General features: G+C 39.3%; 1 protein-coding gene across 1 annotated transcript in view; it reads left to right on the forward strand.

The window, feature by feature from the left end:
• Positions 1–20980, forward strand: part of GABRG3 (gamma-aminobutyric acid type A receptor subunit gamma3) — a 727352-nt gene that overhangs the window by 567542 nt on the left and 138830 nt on the right. The window contains exon 6 of the mRNA XM_075590563.1: positions 13262–13399. Coding sequence (XP_075446678.1) covers positions 13262–13399 — 138 coding nt within the window. The remainder of the gene's footprint in view (positions 1–13261; positions 13400–20980) is intronic.

Genomic DNA, 20980 nt, shown 5'->3' on the forward strand with positions numbered 1-20980 from the left:
GAGATTCCTTTTCTGCTTTGCTTAAATTGCTTCTAATTTGAGATTTGTTACATGCTAATGTTTCTAGGTCTTTCTGGATCAGCTTGTGGAAGACCTCCAAGTGATGGCCCCTGTTGTTACTGGGATAGAATTTAAATCTGTTTTTAAGTTTGGAGTGTGTGAACTCCTCCCGAGCCTCAGGATTTATATCCTGGGAATTTTGCCCTCTGTTTCTTACTTCCCTACTGGCTACATCTCTATTTAGGAAGAACCTTTTGACAGTGAGCTGTCTCTGAAACTTATTGGCACCTAGAAACATATTAAATCCGCTCAGTTGAGATGAAAGTGCCAAATGTATTCCTTTCCTGATTAGATTGTTTTCTGTGGTGGTTAATGTTCTTTTGCTGATGTTAAACACTCCTTTTACTTCGTTACTCTTTTCTGTTGCCCTCCTTCTTCCTCTCTTTCTCTTTTTTTCCCTCTTACTGGTGTGTTCTCTGAAGGGCCTGGATCCCCTAGATTCGTATAACGGTTTTGTATTTGGGTGATTGGTGGCTGGCCTTGGCATAAAAAAGACACCCTGTTCCTTTCCTTGCTCTTTCCCATATTGGACTTCAATTCGGTGTTTGACTCCTTCTGGGTTCCTCGCCATACTCCCTTCTTTTTGGTCTCTCTCTCCTTTCTCTAAAGTCCTCTTGTTCATACCGCCTATAAGGTCGCTCATTTCTCTCCTCTTGTTGGTGTCTATAACTCCTTTCATGTTCCTTAAAGCGTCCATAACTACTGAATTCTCCTCCATAACCCCCCTGGTTATCTTGCCTGTATCTTTCTCCCTCGTAGCGACCTCTCTCCTGTTGATAAGGTCTAGAGTAGTGGGGCCTTTTTCTATTCCATTCTCTTTCCCATTGTTGAGATCTTCTAACTTCTTTTATGACTCTAGAGTCTCTACTTGGTGTAGTTTCTCGTGTGTGTCTATCCTTGGGGGAAAGATACCAAGCACTGGCCCCTTCTTCCTGTTTCTTCTCTTTCTGAGTATTAGTGGACCCATACCTATTCCTTTTAGGTGTACAGTGACTTGATTCATTTCTTGCTGCCGTGACGCTGATGTAACTACTCTTATCCCATTTTCTGTTATTTCCCCCTGCATAGTCTTCTTCATCTCTTTTAAACTTTTTGTTTTTTTTGTGGTCATAATACTCTTTTCCAAAATGTCAATTTCCTCTGATAGTATTTTATTACGATCAATAAAGGTTTGGCATCCTTTTAGAGGTTCCAATATTAATTTCATGGAATTAATCTCCTTATCTAGTTGCGTCAGGATGAGTTTGTGATGTTTTATTAAGAGTTGATTAAGTCTAACCCACAGGTGTCTAGGATTTTCACACACATAACATTGTACTCAATCTCCTCTAAATCGAAGGAAGCTTTCTTGAAAACCCTTAACCCTCTAGGTATCCTACCAACTTTGACATATTCCTCCAGGTACGTAAGATTCCATAGTTTCCTGATTTCTTTTTTTAATAATTTAGCTAATTTATCAAACCCTTTGTTCACGACCTCAGAGTCTTCTCTATCTTCAACAAATTGGATCTTGCTGCCCCTGTCCTCTCCCCTGAGTTGGTCTAAACATCGTGAGGGGGAGGCCATATGGCCATATATGGTCATCTACAGCCTCAAGAGGGCTGGACACTGTGTCCATTCCTGATCCTGTTGTTCAAATATGACCATATAGCCACTCACTCATGATGTAGAGACCTATTTAGGGCATCTACATCATCCATAGGGACGGAAATACAGCCCGGCATCCTACCTTCAGCACGGCGGGCAGGCGGCTGCAGACAGGGACGGTACTGGTAATATCTCTTGCAGCAGATGGCCCGAAAGGATTAACACTGTGGGTCTCATTTAAAAGCATGGAATCCCGCTGTTAATCCTCCTTGGCAGCTTACTGTCGTTGAGGCCACGAGAACTGTAGCCACAGCGCAGCTGCACCAGAACAGTCAAAATCACGGCACTGAGAACAGTAAGTCTTGCTACTGTACATCTGTAGTGCAAATGGCTGAAATTGCATTGCATATCATCTAAGCATATTGACTTTATGCCTGGTGAATCTCTTGCGAACTTCAACTCAGCTGTGGAATTGTTACTAGGCTGAATGAAAAAAAATAGGTACATTTTGCCAGATTCATGATGTCCCACGATAGTACTGTACATCTCTGAGGATTCACAAGAAAGGAAGAGTAGAGGCTGCACAGATTTTATAAATATGTAGCCCCCTTTCCCCGTGACTAAGGGAACAATGCGAAATGAATACATGTTTGGTATAGAGAAGGCCTAATTCTCCGCCCCTGGGGTGATCGCGTTTTATCACTATACAGCGCCTCCACCTGAGAGGGATCCTAGCATTGCAGGATAACCCCTCTTCAGGACAAATACATTAATGAATAAAGATACAGACGAGACCACGACTATTCTAAAGCTTGCCTTAAACTAGCCCAGTTACATTCTGGGTATGTGCAGGGTATGTACTGGGCTTGTTTAAGGCAAGTTTAAGGCATTTCTGTATTGACTAATGACCCATAGGATTAACACAGCAGGGGTCCCTGGCAGTCCCATTCAGTTTGAATGGGACTGCCAGGGACCCCCGCTATTAATCTGATGGGCCAATAATCAATGCAGAAATGCTGGGGCTAGTTTAAGGCAAGTTTAAGGCATGTATTCAGAATGTACGTGGGTGTTCCTGGGTCTTTTTGGCGATTGCCACTGGTTTGTGTTAGAATAGTCGCAGTCTCTGCTGTACACCTACACTGGTATGACTACTTATCTTTACTAACACATATATCTATAACAAAATAACAATACAGTCCCACATACAGTACCCACACCATATTTGCGCCCTGAGCACCTAACCACCCGGTGTCCACAGAACCAAGCCAACTCAAAGTGTGTGGAGTAGCGCTACCCCCTGTGTGTGGCTGTTGGTGCACGTGGGTAACTTCCTGGTCTCTGTCCAAACAAGGGTATATGGAGATGATGGAGCCGCAGAACCGCACAGTGATCCCAAGACGCGGCCATACGGATCTTTTCTCTCCGCCTGCTGCATCCGTCTCTTGAGGGAGTTCCAGTTGGAGGGTGTCCCTTAATGTCTATATTGTGCCTGTGGTCTGGTCCACGACCACAGGCCACACACACCGCGTGGCATCTGACCAACGGTGATACTCAATATCACTATCAACACTAGCGTAGTGGCTACGGGGAAGCGTCCCTATCTGGGGGCCATACTTGCAGCAATTAAAACCTGGAAGGGACTTAGGGCCTATATTGGGCTTAGGGGGGAGTCTGGTCTAATCCGGGAGCCACAGGCACCCGGACACTATCTTCTCCCTTGGTGTCCCTGCTCCAACTGTCAGCAACTGTCGCAACTGCCAGAAACCTTCTATCCTGCATCTGTGGCTCCTTGAGCCCTATTGGCTCTCGTGCCCATGTGGTATTTCAGCCCCTGAGGCTGCTCTAAGCTGGCCGCCGCTCAAGGCCATACTGCGCATGCGCAAGACTGCTACGGCGCATGCGCCTGGCAAAACAAAATGGTGTCCCCCCTGTTGGGTGCGCCGCGGAGCTCCTGCGTTTAGTCTCCACAATGCCCTGCCCCTGACAGCCCTGGACAGTAAGGCTGCGCTTATAGTGCCTTGCGATGGCGATGTGACGTCGCTCCGAAACAAATACATTGACTCCGTCGCAAGCGCTTATAGTAAGTGCGACGGCGACAGATCGACCAAAAATGTTGAAGCCGGGTAAACTCAGATTACCGTATATCCACAAAGATCATTGTATGTAAAACCACATTCATTGTATACTGTATCTCAGGGGAATGCAATATTTTTTTCACTGTGCCCCTCCCCCCCCACCCCCGCTTTTCCGTGGCTCTGGCATTCTGGCGCCATGATGCCGCGTTGCCATGGTGACTCGTCACCAGAAGACGTCTGAACAAAGGTAAGGGAGAGGCCTTCACCGCTTCCCCGACATTTAATTTAAATGCCTTCCGGAATCGTGCAGGACCTCTGTAACCCACGCGCCCCCATCAGAGAATCCTACGCCCCCTGCTGTATTTTATTGGCACAGACTTAATGCCTAATTTTGGGAAGTCCCAAGTGACATACTGTACAGTATATATACTGCACCGACACACTTTATTCGAGCAAATACCCAGTATGTACCTGGCAGATACCTGGAATGCGCCGCTCCTCACCTCTGACAAGCCCCGTTGCGTTTGCCTTCCCAGCCTGGGTTCATGCCTGGCTGACGGGCGGCTGATCTGTTAAATGATAATGATTAGGATTTAATAGGCTGCAATGCTTCGCGTGTCTACCAGATGGCATAAATTCATGAATTGTAATGCAGTATATATGTATATACTGTGCAGTATTGCAGCCAGCGGGAATAAAATGCTTCAATCCCTGCGTGGAAAATACCTCAATGCACTCGGGCAGAAAACAGTCACAAACCTCAATACACCCGGGTATACCCAAATTCGTGGGACTAGCCGAGCTCGAATAAAGTGTGTCGCCAGTGTATCCCCAACACAGACCTTCATACAATACGTGGAGAGACACATGTGCACAAAAAGGAAAACACCTAACATGCATATCTAAATTAGCATATTTCCTATGTATGTAATCTTCAAATGATTTACATTAGCATATTTCCTTGTTCCCAGGTGAGTTCCTTTTTGTACATTGTAAACTTTCTCTCATCATTTGTTTCTTTAAAATTCCAAGACAACTGTTATTTCCTACCCACAGATTTAATGCTCAATACCTTCCACATAAATGCCAGGGGGATTATATTTTAATACATTTTATATATTTTTTCTTTCTGCCTAAAAAGTGTATTATTTAATTTTTATTGTTATTACTGATACAACCCTTAGTAAATGTTTTCAGAAAATTATTTCGTTATGATTGAAAAATTAAACTTAGCAATAAGTATAAAAAGCACAGTGCTTGCTGTGGTACAGTACTTAAGCGGTTGTTATTCCACATAAACATTTGGCAGGGATTTTCTATGTATTAAAATGCTTCAGCCACAAGCATGCATTGTAAAATTAGCTCTTTAAAAATTGATATTAGTTTAGCAAATATCCATGAAAGTGTTTCGAATGCACATTAAAATCTATGTCTTCATCTTATTCTTAGAGGTGTTATACTGTAAATATGTGAAACAAATGCTGTCAGTTTTTATCAACATACAGTATAAACATGTGCTTACAATGGAAATGTGTTGTATTTAATTTACTGGTATTTAAATAAATACAGTGTACTGTATGTGTGCAGTATATGTATATACTGCCTTTTTTCAATAATTTACTTATAGTAGCCACATTAGTCCTGGAGAAAAGTAGATTGGACGTAGGTTGTTATACCTTTTAGTGGATTAATTTAAGAGTTCTTCATCGATCGAGATGGGCAAAATTTTCACCGGAATTCAAATCTGCCACAGATTAGCCATTTCCTTTCATCCACAAATTTCCGCAGTTCAGTTTAAAAAGGCAGATTCAGATCTTTCCCAATCACTAAAAATCTGCCTGACAGATTTACAGCTCCTCACAAATCTGTGGCTTTGGTAGTGGTGTAGTGGTGCATGCATTTACTAGAGTCTCTCTCAAGGTGTGTGTGTGTGTGTGTGTGTGTGTGTGTGTGTGTGTGTGTGTGTGTGTGTGTGTGTGTGTGTGTGTGTGTGTGTGTGTGTGTGTGTGTGTGTGTGTGTGTGTGTGTGTGTGTGTGTGTGTGTGTGTTTGTGTGTGTGATTATGTATCCCCTCAAACCTCTCTCTAAATAACAGAGACCCCTGTGTTAAAAAAACAAAACACACCTTAGGAGCCTTGGACATATGGTATTGAAATATGCAAAGTATAATTAAATGTTACATCCCACACTTCCTAAAAGGATGTCCATAAAAAATGTATTGAATTGACAAGTCTAAGGTACTGTAGCTTGTGAGGTACTGGTGTCTGGTCCAACAGAATTAAAACCACAACCTTTGTTATTCTGGACAGCAGCTCTGTGTGCTAAATCCACTGATGGGTAGCACCACTGTCACAGCATACTTTATAGTTGCTCACTGGTCACTACTATGGAAATCTTTTTAGGAAGTGTGGGATGGGATTGATTAGCATTGAGAATTTCTGTTAAACTCAGGGAAGCTAATGTCTGTTACCTACAGTATTTAGGTAGCGGCACATTATTTGCTATTAACTCTCTATAATTTAATTTGCTCTTCTCTTTCTAAAAATCTGGAAGAGTATTTCAGATGGATCCCAAGGCAGATTCTGGCTGCATTTTTTTAGTGCCCAATCCGCCTCTGGATTCCGGGGTGGGTATACTGGAAAAACATACCTGCAAGGTTTTAAAAGCTCTATACAATATAATTTATTCTATGTAGAACTCCAATGTTGGTCCCCTAAAATGTATTACAGCCTACAGTATATCAAATTTGTATTTATTTTAGAAACTACTGTTGGCTTTTTTTTTTTTTTTAAATCCAGGAATTACCAAAAAAGTTACCTCCTCCACCAAATGCTTTAACTGGAACTGTAATGCAAATATACTACAGTAGGTATGCATGTACCCCATAAAAACTGTAGAGACGATTTTACAATATGGCTTCGGTAAAGCATTTGCCTAAAGCCACTAAGCTTTTTCAAAGAGTAATAACATTGATGCCTTGTGACCATGATCATGTTTTTTGTTCTCAATACAATAACTACAGTATAAGAAGTACAGTATGTTGTTAAAACAAAGCGGCAAAAGAGAAGGTATAAATGGCACACCATTGTTTAAAAATAAATTAACAGTGTTTTCACTTTTGGTGCTTACCTCCTGCTGATCCTGGTGTCCCAAAGCTGGATCCTACGTAATAGCAATAAACAAGAAATAAAAGGAGCACACAAAAGACTATGGTAGTGTCAAAAGACTTCAAAGTGTATTAAATCATCAGAGCCAATAACAAGGTAACGTTTCTGGACAAAGAGTCGTTTCTTCAGACCAAAACACCTGTGTTTGGTCTGAAGACGGGACTCTTTGTCCAGAAACGTTACCTTGTTGTTGGCTCTGATGATTTAATACACTTTGAAGTCTTTTGACACTACCATAGTCTTTTGTGTGCTCCTTCTATTTCTTGTTTATTGTTAAAACAAAGCGCACGTTTTTATGACTGACTGTATATTGTATAAAAGGACCATATAATGCTGCAATGAGCAATATCTAATAAAATAGATCTTTTCTATAAAATGCATTAAATGCTACTGTACTTGTATTCTTTTTAACATTTTTGTTACTGTGGGATTTAAAGCTGTTTTGGCATAAGGTTTCTGCTGTTTGTCGTTAAATTGTGTACAGTATTTTTTTTAAATCTTATAGAATGTATTTAGTTCAGATATTTTCAGTCTGATTTACCTGTATTACGTTAATATGATTATGTAAAATGCAAATTAGGGAAAATAAACACATTTAATACCACCCTCTACTGAAACGGGAACATCTCATTAAAAACACATATCTCCAGACTAGAGCGAGATTTAGGGCTCTACTGTATGTTCAATTTTCATTCTGAAAAATAATCCAAACTATAAAATGTGCATCGTATACTGTATATGAAGCATTCATACATATTAAGCATAATTTATTTTAAATTAATTTGTATTCATTGTCTCATGTTGAAGAGCGAATTGATACAATTTAAATCAAAATGTGCATTTGTAATTGATAACCAGTGTTAGTACATTGTAAATATACATTAATTATTGTTGTAATAATATTTATAATAGCCATATTGTAAAAATAATACATTTTGTGAACTTACAGTATATAATGAAACAACCGTTGTGCGTCAAATACATTTTTGGTTGTTACATACAGTAGCAACATAAGTATGCAATAACAATATACAGTAAATAGACTTTGTAGGGTTTATGCAAGGTTCAACTTAGAGGACGATGTTGCCGCACCTTCTACTTTTTGTTGGCACAAAGATGGGGAATACATACCATTTCTTTTTTAGTACATGCCATTAACATCTGAACACCTCACTCTGTCCATTTCTGAGAATCAAGAAACAGCATCCATTTGCTTTCAAACTCAAAAGGCTGTACAGCTGAGATCACAGCTTGTAATGGACTGATTTTTGTTTTATAAGATACTGTAGTTTTCCAAGAGTGAAGATTGGCCGACATCCTTCTCATCTATTTCACTTGGACTTGCCAGACATAGCTGAAATTATGTCACCATATAATGGAACCTATTCATTCAAACGTAGTGACAATAATATCATCATAAGAATACTCACGCCAAACATAGACAAAGTAGCTCTTTATGCAGATAACATTTAGCTTATTCTTTCCAAACCATTAACTGCTCTTTCTAGTCTTGGTTTCAAAGCTAATGCTTTCACTGTGGTTTCCTAATATAAACCAGATAAAATAAAATCAGATTTGGAATATAAAGCTAAATAGCTATCATAAAAGTCTGCTGAATAACAAATAAATTAGGCTTTCAAATGAACTGGTGGGGCTGCTAGAGAGTTACTATCTCAGAAACATGTGGATCAATAAATGATTTAAAGTTTCTATCCAGCAAATATTTTAAACTCTGGATGGATAAAAACATAATACTATAAAAGCAACAATAATATTGCTTATAGTGTCAACAGATTTATGTAACAATGTAAAAATATCTATATCATATGAAGTGTAATACTGTATTTTGTGCTCATACAGTAAATACTATTGAACAAAATAAAACATGGATGCATACACAAATTTGCAATGTAATTAGTTGTAAATACCTCCATCTTTTATATTTTTGGACTATGTACACATCTCTATTTGAAGCATAGGGACTCTGACGGGTTAGCTAGCCCCACAATAGTGTTAATTGAATACATCTCCTAGGCTAAGGGAGTATCTCTGGATTATCAATATTGCACTGAAACACAATGCATTGAACGGGTTCAAGGTCAGAGCATTTAAAACTTTGGTTCACTTTTCCATAATATAGCCTTCACATAGTTCCCTTTTTATATTAAATCCAAGTCAAGATTTCTGCACCTTGGACAACTGCTAGGAATTTTTCATTCTATTTGCCAATTCTCATAATGTAACCTTTATGCAGTTGTGCTGTGTATAATATATTGTTCTCTTTGGAGACGGTCTTTAAGCTTGGGAAACATAGCAAAAGTACACACTGTACAAATTGTGAAACTTGTCAATGCCCAAAGCCTGTGTTTGCATCATACTCTGACAATGGTAATCAACCTTAATTTATTCTATTGTAACATTTCAGTGAAACACAAACTAATGTTCTATGTATATACAAATGTTCCCAGCATGCAATGTAAATGAGAATCAGACAAAGGGCAAATGCATATAAAGAAAATATTGAATGAGCATAAGTAGATGCAACAAGCAATTGTCCCTAGATAGGATATGGAGAGTACAACTCATCGAGCAGAACTACTGTATACAATATCAAAAATAGGCGGAGAGGAGAACAGACTGCCACCGATGACTACCTGACAGCTCTTTACTCTGTACGACTGAGGATTTGTAATGTTCTTTACTCTTTTCTTGCTCTAATAGCATTTTGTGATTTAAGAAATTATTGTGTATCATAGCAATATTTAACAATTGTGTTCTAAAGACGTTTTGTTCCATAAAGAGTAATTTTGTGCAATTGCTATATTTAGCATTTGAATTGGTCTATGTAGTTTTGAGATACACAGAGAAGATTTTTTTTTACTCTGCTAGTACTGTAGTAAGTGTACTTGTGCTACATTTAGGTGTTTTTCTGTGTCTCCATGCGTATTTTGGAGATTATCATTCTTTACATTAAATGTATCAAGTCCATTCCGTTAGTATATTCAAATATTAGTTCTTTATATAGATGAGAGGTTTTGGATGGAGGTTCATAAGGTAAGTACATAGACTCAAAAGGTCTATGGGAACGGGAATGCAGAAGGGGCGATTTAGGCCCCGAAACGTCGCCCCCCTTGTATATTTCACTTCATCTTTTAGGCTTGTTTTATGTAGTTTTTTCCCTCCCCTTTTTTCTTTTGTATGTTCACCCCCTTTTCCTTCCACTCCTCCTCTCCCCCTATTTTTGATATTGTATACACTGGCGACACACTTTATTCGAGCTCGGCTAGTCCCACGAATTCGGGTATACCCGGGTGTATTGAGGTTTGTGACTGTTTTCTGCCCGAGTGCATTGAGGTATTTTCCAGGCAGGGATTGAAGCATTTTATTCCCGCTGGCTGCAATACTGCACAGTATATATATATATATATATATATATATATATACTGCATTACAATTCATGAATTTATGCCATCTGGTAGACACGCGAAGCATTGCAGCCTATTAAATCCTAATCATTATCATTTAACAGATCAGCCGCCCGTCAGCCAGGCATGAACCCAGGCTGGGAAGGCAAACGCAACGGGGCTTGTCAGAGGTGAGGAGCGGCGCATTCCAGGTATCTGCCAGGTACATACTGGGTATTTGCTCGAATAAAGTGTGTCGGTGCAGTACACAAGTTCTGCTTGATGAGTTGTACTCTCCATAGCCTATCTAGAGGCGAGATGTCCCGCTTGTTGCATGTACTTATGTTCATTCAATATATTCTTTATTTGCATTTGACCTTTGCCTGATTCTCCTCTACATTGCGTGCTGGGAACAATTGTATATGTGACTTTTTGGGGGGGTTTGAGGTTCCTCCCAGTTCTCTTGCACCATGATATCAGTACATCATTTCCAATTTTCACTTTGTGGAGTACTACACATACTTTTTGTTCAAACTAATGTTCTGTACCACCAAAGTTTTGTGTCAGAGTACAATACCTATGCACATACAGTATTTGCTTATGTTTCTTTAGTTTTAATTGAACTATTTGTAAATAAAATCTTAATATTGTATTTTTTTCTCTATGCCTCCTTCCTTTATTCCCACAGCAACAGGACACTATTATACTGTATGTCAAGGTTTGTTATGGGTTAAGGTACCCAATCTAGGGTTCACACCTATTTACTTGAATGGGAGTTGATGCTGGACCGGGTGCATTGACCCATAAGGAACCTTAATGAATAACCCTCTTAAATACCATGATAGTATAGGGTACCACATTATGTACCTCATGTATCACCAGTGGTTCTTGTTGCAAAAGTGGAAAACCCTTGTGATTGATGCACCTATTTTATTGCCTTTACAGAAAATGGTGCATCAAAGTCCGAAGCACAAAGCTACGTTATGGCTTTACAGTTTGTCCAGGGCCATAGCATTCCAGATAGCACAAAATTATTTAATCGAAACCATCTCTCTTCCATCTACAACTGAGTGAGAATTTTGTACAATGAGGACTCTTTGCATTACTTGCTACATTTGTAAATAAATACACCATTCTTCATCAAACAGCACAATTGCACACATGGGCCACATGGCCTTGAACAAATGTTAATACATAAACTTAAATTAGAATATATAAATGTATATGCCTTTAAGGATTCCAATACACCTCAAAAGAAGATATAAAGGCAGAAGATGGTTTTGTCTTAAGTTGTAATACCCTAAAAATGTGTTATAACAAGGTTTTCTATGCAAATCGCTGCACTTTGTTTTAATAAAAACATTACCATTTCACAAAGAGAACACTAACCCAAGGCTACAAATCTTTCTAGGCTTGTAATTATGGCTATTTTGTTATAATTGCTGCATTTATAAATAAAAATGTATTTCAAAAAGTTATCCAAAAAGCACCCACATTAAATTATGTTGCTCTAAAATCCCTGTGCTTTTTCTGCATGCTCACAGTGCTACTAAATAGGCAATGTACCTTCTGGCAAATATTTTTTTCCCCAAATACTCCTTTTAAAATGCAATTATTACTGTACATTCTGGGGCCTATTTGTTAAATTGTGGTTGGTGTGCCTTTATGATGTGCCTTTCATTATATTCATTAAGCTCTTATCCCATGTCCAAACCATGCAGAATAGTTTTTTTTACATTGTTCCAGCTATTAAATTCCATGTGATATGTAAATATCGTGTGCAAATGAGACAAACTAGCAAAACTACATATTAATGGACTATTCATTACTGAGTGGGACATCTCGCTGCAGCCACTAATCTAAGTGCTTAACTTAGGGGTTTTAGGTTAAGGGTGTTACGTTGTTAGGGTAAAGGGACTGGAGTAAGGTAAAGGTCAGGGGTTTTTATGGTAAGGGGACTGGGGGCAGGTTCTCAGGGTAACTGGTTTTTAGGTTAAGGGCTAAAGTTAGGGGCGTAGCAGTGAAGCAGCCGGCGGTGAGGAGATGTCCCTGAAGTGAGTGGTGGCTAAACGCCAGCAGTGACTTCCTTGCGGCGAAATGGCCAAACGTGGTACACCGTATTCATTAAGTTGCAAGTTGGTAGATTGCACGAAATGTCATGGACAGAAACACCACAACCCTCAGGTATGCAAAATATTCTTACTCTCCTCTCCAGCAAAATTCTCCCTCGTGCTGGGCTATGTTTAAAGAGACAGACTGGATTCTTTGCCATAAACTCGATGCTTAGGAAGGGATTCACTAACCTCCAGTATTTAACACATTGGGATCCCGCTTTAACTACCACTAACTTAAATAGCAGAAAATGTGGGGTGGCATTAACCTATACTGGAGGTCAGGGAATCTTTCCCTACAGGCCTTATTTTATATTGTTCGAAGTGGCCTTTCATTCTATTTTCAGCCAAAAATCCCCATTGAAGTCAGTGTGGATTTTAGGCCGAACACGGTCCAATCTGCCACTTTGGAACAAATAGAATTACCCCCTTACATTATAAATGTGCTCAAAGTGTTAATGTGTCAATGAGGAAATATATACTATATGCAGTATACAGTAAGAGGAGTTAGCAGACGTACATAATGAGAATGTTTTTTCCTATTCTGTGTGTCAGAAACATCTGACTGACTCAAACTAACCTGCATTAAATGTAATACACTTGTTTAGCTCATTGACTGTAAGGGGCACCTGCAGCACTGAGGGGTAAGTATAAGTTCTGGTGCCAGAAGACACCATATGGCCCATTTAAGTGAATAGGCCATAGGACACCTTTTCTTGCTCATGATGTTGTATGTCTAAATGCACATTTGAATGCCTTTATACAACATAGCTTCCATAAGGTACTTATGTGAAGACAAAAACACACTAAATATTTCCCTGATGTGATTGTTAAAGGGCACATTTATGTGTTTACAGATGGTTATCCAAAGGATGAAATGATCTACAGATGGAGAAAAAATTCAGTGGAAACTTCAAATCAGAAATCCTGGAGACTTTATCAGTTTGACTTCATGGGTCTCAGGAACACCACTGACATCATAAAAACATCAGCAGGTAAGAAAGTAGAATTGAGAAATGAGGAATTAATAGAGAGATGTATTCAAATGAGGAAGACTTCTGTGAGGTTTAAAAGCTTGTTTAACTGCAAACTATTGTGAGTCCAATAAAAGGTATCCTACAGTACTACCCATATTTTTCCTTTTCATTTTTTCACATAAAATAAGGGACCAAAATTGCCACAATTATATTTTTGGCCATGTCATGGATATGCACAGGGAGTGAAAAGGCTCACAAGCCTTTTATGTTTTGGTTTTGCCACAAAAACTATTTGACGTTTTGGTTCTGATTATAGGGGTTTTACTTTGTCTTTAAATTATGGCCAAAATATTAGTTCAAGTACAAAAATAACATAGTTTAATATGGATTTATTTTTTTGCTTCGTAGTAAAATATTTACTTATTCCATTTATAATCTATTTTGATAAGCATGATAAAATAATATGGTTTATGTTTAGCAAAAATAATAAAAAGCAAAATAAATGATGTTGATGATGAGTGATTTTTTGTCCAATAATTTACACCTGTTTTAATGAACTGCGTTATTCTACCTGGAACTTATTGGGTAATATTATACCATACATCATCATCATCATCATCATCATCATCATCATCATCATCATCATCATCATCATCATCATCATCATCATCACCATCACCATCACCATCACCATCACCATCACCATCATCATCAATCATCAGTCCTTGTCAATTCCTTGCTGGGTGAAGCCCTCCCTAATGATCCTCCAGGTACTGTGGTTGCAAGACTTTCTTCTCTACATGGCTCCAACAAATTTCCTAATTTCATTCTTCCATTTTAGTTTTGGTCCTCATATTGTTAGTTTGGTGCCCCTTCGAATCTAGTTGAGTATCATCTTTGTCCTAGGATGGTCATTTCATCTTGTGATATGTTCGGGTCAATGCCATTTTAATTTGTTCACCCTTTATGATGATTTCACAGACTTTTATTTGCTTCCAATCCCATTTATTTATTTTCCTGCCTCTTTGGGTAATAACCAGCATACATCTCTCCATACTTGGAGTTTTCTAAAGCATCTAAATTATCTCAACATTTAGGGTTCAAGTTTCACATCCATGCATGAGAGCAGGCAGAATAAGCTGGTCAAATAATTTCCTCTTAAGGCACAGTGGAAGGTCCCTTTAAAGATTGTCCCTTTTCTTCTAAATATGCTCCAACCATCTTTATTTTTCTATTGATTTATTTCAAACTATCTATTCTCAATTTCTTCTACTTTTATCTTTGTAGATTTCACATATTTAGTGTCCTCCCTTTGGTCTTACTGAGGTTCAAATAGAGTTCCACCTTTTTTATTGATCCTCTGATTATCGCTGGAGGTCTCCTGGACTTGTGGCAAATTTAAAAAAAAATAACATTGTGGTTTGAAAACATGGCTGACTAATGTATTCACCATTGTCTTTGATTCATTTTTCTGCCCATTTCATTGCCTTCAACAATTTTCTCTGGTGACATGGTGTCCCCTGTCGCATACCTTTGCTAACCCTTATCTTGCTTGTATCTTGTAAATGTTCCTTATAGTATAAATGTACACTTCAACATTTTGTCTTTATGTACAGTATTTAAAACAACTCAGGCAAAGACAGAATGAATTGTGTTTCCATAACATACAAATTCTACGATAAGTGATAGATCATTTTCATTATTATAGGGAAGCACTTCTTGTACAAATTGGATGTGGTTCATTCTGTTATATTCACCACTTGTTCTATAGTCTGGCAAAATTCAAGCTCAATCATGGGCAAAAACAAAATGCTTGATACCTAGATGCATAGAGGGGGGAAATTAAAAATTGCCTCAGTACATAGACCCTATTGCATTTTACAAAATATAAACAGAGCCTAATCTCACCTACAGTAACATAATTCTCTTTCACTGACCGCCAGTAAAGCTGTACAGTATCTGAGCCTTTATATTTCAGTGATTTAATCTCCTACTGCGCTTCATGAACCAGGACCCAAAGTGAAGAAGTGGGATTTGTTTCTCAATCTAACCCATTTATAACAGGGAAGTGATTTCAATTAAATTTACCAAAATATATTTACTGGTTTAAACACAACAAACACCTAAAATAGAAAGAAAATATTGTTATATTATTATACAGTACTTTCAAAACTGCACACACATCATTTTTTTCTTACTCTCTATTCCATTTATTCTCTCTCACCTCTCTAAATTATCTCAGTTCTGGAATGTCGCATACTCATTATCTGTTTGACGATGTTTATTGCTATAATCTCCCACAGCACTTGATTTATTTTTTAATTTTTGTACTTTCATATTTTACTTTGAATAATTGATTTCAGTTGACTTTCTTTTTCTAAAGACAGGAAATGTTGAACTAATTTTCACTATATAAATGATTAATTTTGGTTGCCATATTACCACCATACTCCAACTAGTGGTATCCCTTGCACAATAGGGGAGAGGATCGTTTGACCCCTGGGTGAAACCCTCATCCCCTTTTACCCTCTCTGGGGAGTGGAGTGTTAAATTTTGAGCAGAGATAAGGGAGGAGGATTAAGGCTCTGCAGTCTAACCTTCTTCAGTTCTCATGCCCAGGAGAAGGTCTGGCACATATCAGCATCTGTCTTCTCTTCCCTACCGAATAGCAGGTGTAGTGAGCATCTCAGGTGCAGAAGTTGGCAGAAGGGGGCTGCTGGGTACTGATTTGAGCCACGATCACGTGGGGTCATTAGTCATGGGTTGCTTTGGAACAATTCTCACAGGGGAGGTGGGAATTCATTGGCGTTCAACTGCCTCTTCTGGTCTTTTCCAGATAGGCATTAGTGGCTGGGGTTTGGATTGTAACTACTGTTAGATGAAAAGTTGTGAGTCTTGACTATGGCTCATGTATCATAGGGATAGACAGGCCTTTATCTTATACAGTGGGTTGGTGTGTTGGGGTCATTTATCAGAGAGTCTGAGAAAGTCTAGTTGAGCAACAAAGGAAAATGGGGGAAGGGGAACTCCAGTACTTATTTTTGTGAATGTAATTAAATATTTTCTCTTTGGTTCTGTAGCTGCTAGCAAGGTTCATAGGATTGAGTATCTAAATGATAAAGTACAAATTAATCAACATTTGTAGTTTGGAAAATATATACATATGGTATACTTTATCACATGACAGTATATGTGTTCAGATATGTATACACATATAGAAATATGTGTAACGTGCGTCCTTGGTGGATACATAGCCAAAGAAAAAAATCATTGCTTGAATTTCTGGTTAGATCATGAATTTCAGTGTCAAGGAAGCAAGTGCACGGTTGGTAGAAATTAATTTCAAGTGCTTTACTCTACCTTATTCATGTTCTTTTAGATACTGTAGTTTTAACACCTGTAGTCTGACACCATACCCCATTCCTAAGGTTAAGTAGACTTGTTAACCTAATAACAGTTTCTGTGCTGTGGAAAGCAAGTGGAATCCTTTCCTGTAGTTTCTAAAGTTTTTTGTTTTTTTAAATAAAGTATTTCAATTCAGTATGTTTCTGCAACTCTGGCAGATGGCACAGTGAATATTTGTGTCCCTGTTCTGTTATACCATAGCCACCTTTCTGCATATCCTTTATGTAGTACCAAAAAAAGGGCATACAGTTGTAGCTTTCTCTCTTTGGTTTCATTTAAAGCAGTCCACTTCAACTTCCTGTTTGGCAGTTTAATGTTCCTTGTAGAGCACACCTGAGAAACGCTAATAGCTTGATTAGCTGCATGCATGAGCAGCTCAAAAGCTCGATGTGACAGTGATACTAACCATCAGCTAATTTAGCTCACACTGCTAGAGTAGTGGCAAAGAAAAGCAGTGGTTGTGGTTTCCAGTCCTGTTTGGTTTGACACCAGTCCAGTAATTTGGTTGGTAACTTAGGCTTATCAACTATATACAGTAGTTGGTATGGGAATCTTTTTAAGAAGTGTGTGTTGTGATACATTTAAATATGCTTTGCATATCCATTATAATATCTCCCAGGTGTGCTCCTATATTCTCCTATCTAATTAGCAGATGGATTTTAGTGGGAAGGGCGGATTTTGTCAAAATGATCCATGGAATTCTGAGGAAACAGATTTGGACTGTTCTGCCCAGGGTCGGCTTGGTACGGTGCCATTGATGGTGCCTGTGCACTGAACCCCATGCTTATAGAGGCCCCATGCTCTCCCCACAACAATTAAACTGATTGCCAAGGGAGAGGGTAGGACCTTTAACTCTTACCTTCTCCGGCTGCATTTCTTCATGCAGGGTTCCGTCATCACGCCACTTGACGTCATGGAGCCATGATGCCGGGGCACTGAGGAGATGCTGCCAGAGAAGGTAAGAGCCGAGGCTCCCCACAATTGTCCCTGCACAGAGCCCCGTAAACATCCCAGCCGGTCCACCCCATCCGTACTTACAGTAGCTGCATCACATTTGTTTGAAAGCAGTGTTATCAATTCCACTTAAATATAGTAAATCATATGTTCCAGGCACGAATTGAGGATGCTGGTACATATGAGTCATACATCTGCACTGTCCATAGCAGATAAGTGAACTAAAAGCATTACTTCAGGAACTTCTGTAGGAAAGGAGAGATTCCAGCCAAGGGAAGTAGCGCCGTGCACTGCCGCCGTGATATCGCCGAAAGACAAGCTGATGCTGCTGGGTCACTTAAAAGTAGTTTATTACAGTAGGTCATCGGAGCATACAAAATAGAAAAGTTCCTCACGGAGGAGCACTCTAACTTCTGTAGCAGGAACTTCTGTAGCAGTTTGTCACAGATGTACTAATTAAATATACAAACTCAGGTGTATAACATAGTCAAAGCTGGAGTCAGTATGGGAAGTTTAAGAGATAATTACTAAATGCCGTTCCATTTGTTGGGTCTTTTTTAAGGAGTGTGCTGTTATGTTTATAGAAAGAGATCAGAGAGCCTGCATGAGTGCAATAATTGGTTGAGGTAGCAGTAGAATGGTAACTGCTCAGTACAACAGATACTGTAGCATGTGGGGCACCACCTTTGTCCTTGCATTGAATGAGAGGAGTAGTAGTGTTACAGTTATAAAGAGGGTATAGGGTAGAGAGCAGAGGGGATTTCTTAAGTACAAAAGATTAATAGTTTCATGGAGGTAAGGAAGTCATGTTAGCTTAAAAAGACGAACCAGAGAGGGATCTAATTATTACAGTCTGTAGGCTAGGTAGGTGGTTTGCAGTCATGGTGTGAATTATAGGATAATTAAGTTGTATTTACATTTACTATAGCTCGTAAGATAATGTTAAAGTTCCAAGGTGTTACAAACAATGGTGGTGAATTGTTTCCTATAATTAAGGTCATTAGCTATGTATTTCCTCCTTTTCTCCAATACATTGTATATATGTGCATATGCAATGCTGGGACATATGTGACATATATGACATACTGCATGTGACATATGTGTCTGTTCAATGTTGGACATTTTTATGGGGTACTCGCAGACACATTGGTGTCTCTTTTAAGAGGCTTTTGCACCTATGTGCTTTAAACATGTTAGCATTAACATCAAACGCACATGTGCGTTAAACCATATAGTAGTTCTGCACATGCGGAATGACAAAATATATCACTCATGCACATTAACAACGTACAGTATGCCGCATCTTTAACATTTAATACAACCCATGCTCAATACAAATGATAGGGCACACGCACGCTAGCTTTCTTTAACACACTTGTGTGCTAAATCACAAACAATCAACATGGGCAAATTGAGTATAAACAGAAGTTGTGCCCAGTACTCCAAGCGAATACCTTTTTGAAATACTGTAGGCACGATATGACAGGCATCTTCTAGTGGTCCCTCTGAGAAGACAGGTACTGTAGGATCAGGATCCAGAGGTTTATAGCAGAGGAGATTTATATTCTCAAAAAAGGCATAATAGACAACTATGCAAAGCTTTTTGGGTAACTTTTCTATTGCACCAATACATCCGTAAAAAATGGGATATAAAGAAATATGCTGGGGGCAGTATATTCTCTTGGTCATGCTGTGAGATATACCTAGTGGGAAAGGTGGGGGAGGGTGGACAGACAGTCTTATGTAGCTAATAGAACAACACAGACGCCAGTTAATTCACTGTAATGCGGCGTTTTTTGAGGCTAGTGGTTCCTAACACCACATTATTATACTAGCCCTGGTGGGTCCGTGATTATGTCTACAGGCTGCAGGCATCAAGAGCTACCTTTCTAAAATACCCATATGGCAGCTAACTTAAAAGTAGCAACCTTGATGTGAGTGGTCTGCTAACACCACCATTCCTACAATGAGCTCTGGCATACAGTATGTATACTATGGTTCCAGCTTGATTTAATGGTAACATTATCACATTTTTAACCATGATTTAGCTGCCATTCTGGGTACGCCTATTTGCTTCACTAGCTTGTATGTTAACTGAATAGGTTGGAATATTTGTTGTTTCACTACAACTACAGTGGCGGCCGCTTTCATTCCCCACGTCCGCCACCGCAATGTGCGGGCAGACGCGACTGATTTTTATTTTCTGACGCGTGCCGCGCATCACTGGTGCGCCGGTCACGCGTGCCAGGGTGCGTGCGCGTGTGCCAGGGAACCGCCAGCATCCCCGAAGGTTGAAGGGGGTGGCGGGGTAAGGGGGGGATGCGTTTGTGCGCCCCCGGAACCCGGAGAAGCAGAGGCAGAGCAGCCAGGGGGTCGCGAGGGGAGGGGAAGATGCGGGGGAGATGCGGCTGGCTCGCGGCCAAGTTCGGCGCCAGCCGAAAAAAGCCACGGGAAGACACGGATAAATATTAGAATGAAGCTGGCCGCAGCAGTACATATTAGCACTATGATTGCAACATTGACGCTTATTTGCATTGAATGAGCTCACTCCAGCAGCTTACCTCCTTACTGTTGGTTATAAGTTACGGATTTAATCTAGATCTATGTTACAGTTCATAGAATTATTAACGTCCACCCTAAAGGGTGTTTCTGCTTCAGCATAGGATGTAGAATAACTATTCAGTGAACATTTAATAAGATCCGCAGTATATATCTAACTATGCAGACATATATTTCCGCTGTTTGCATCATCTCTACGGATGTAACAGTATACACTCTCTGAGGGATTTACCCTTGATACTTAATTACCGCTAGTACTGTAACTGTGTCACTGTGCAGACCCAGGCACTTATTCTTTAGCATAGTATTTGTCGTCTGTTTTGAAATACCTGTTTTAATTAGGACTACTATTAAAAATTTATTTTTATTTCATTCACTATTCAACATTTGACCTACTGTATGGGCATTTGAGTGCACTACTAGCTGGGTTCTTTCTACCATGCTGCGAGAACAACAGATATACTGAAGATGAGATGGGCAGACAACATTAGGAAATTTAAAGAAAAATGTCTGAAATATGCGAAAGCTGCAAGAAGGATCCACAGTAAGAACTCACTCTAAAGCTACATCAACGCTGGATGATTGAGGTTAAACTTCCCAAGTAGTTGATCTGCCAATCTTATAGATACGTCTGAACGGTATCAGGGGGAAGCTGGTAAGTGATCTAACATTAAATATTAA

Source organism: Ascaphus truei, chromosome 3 (genome assembly GCF_040206685.1).
Source record: "Ascaphus truei isolate aAscTru1 chromosome 3, aAscTru1.hap1, whole genome shotgun sequence".
NCBI classification, from domain to species: Eukaryota; Metazoa; Chordata; class Amphibia; order Anura; family Ascaphidae; genus Ascaphus; species Ascaphus truei.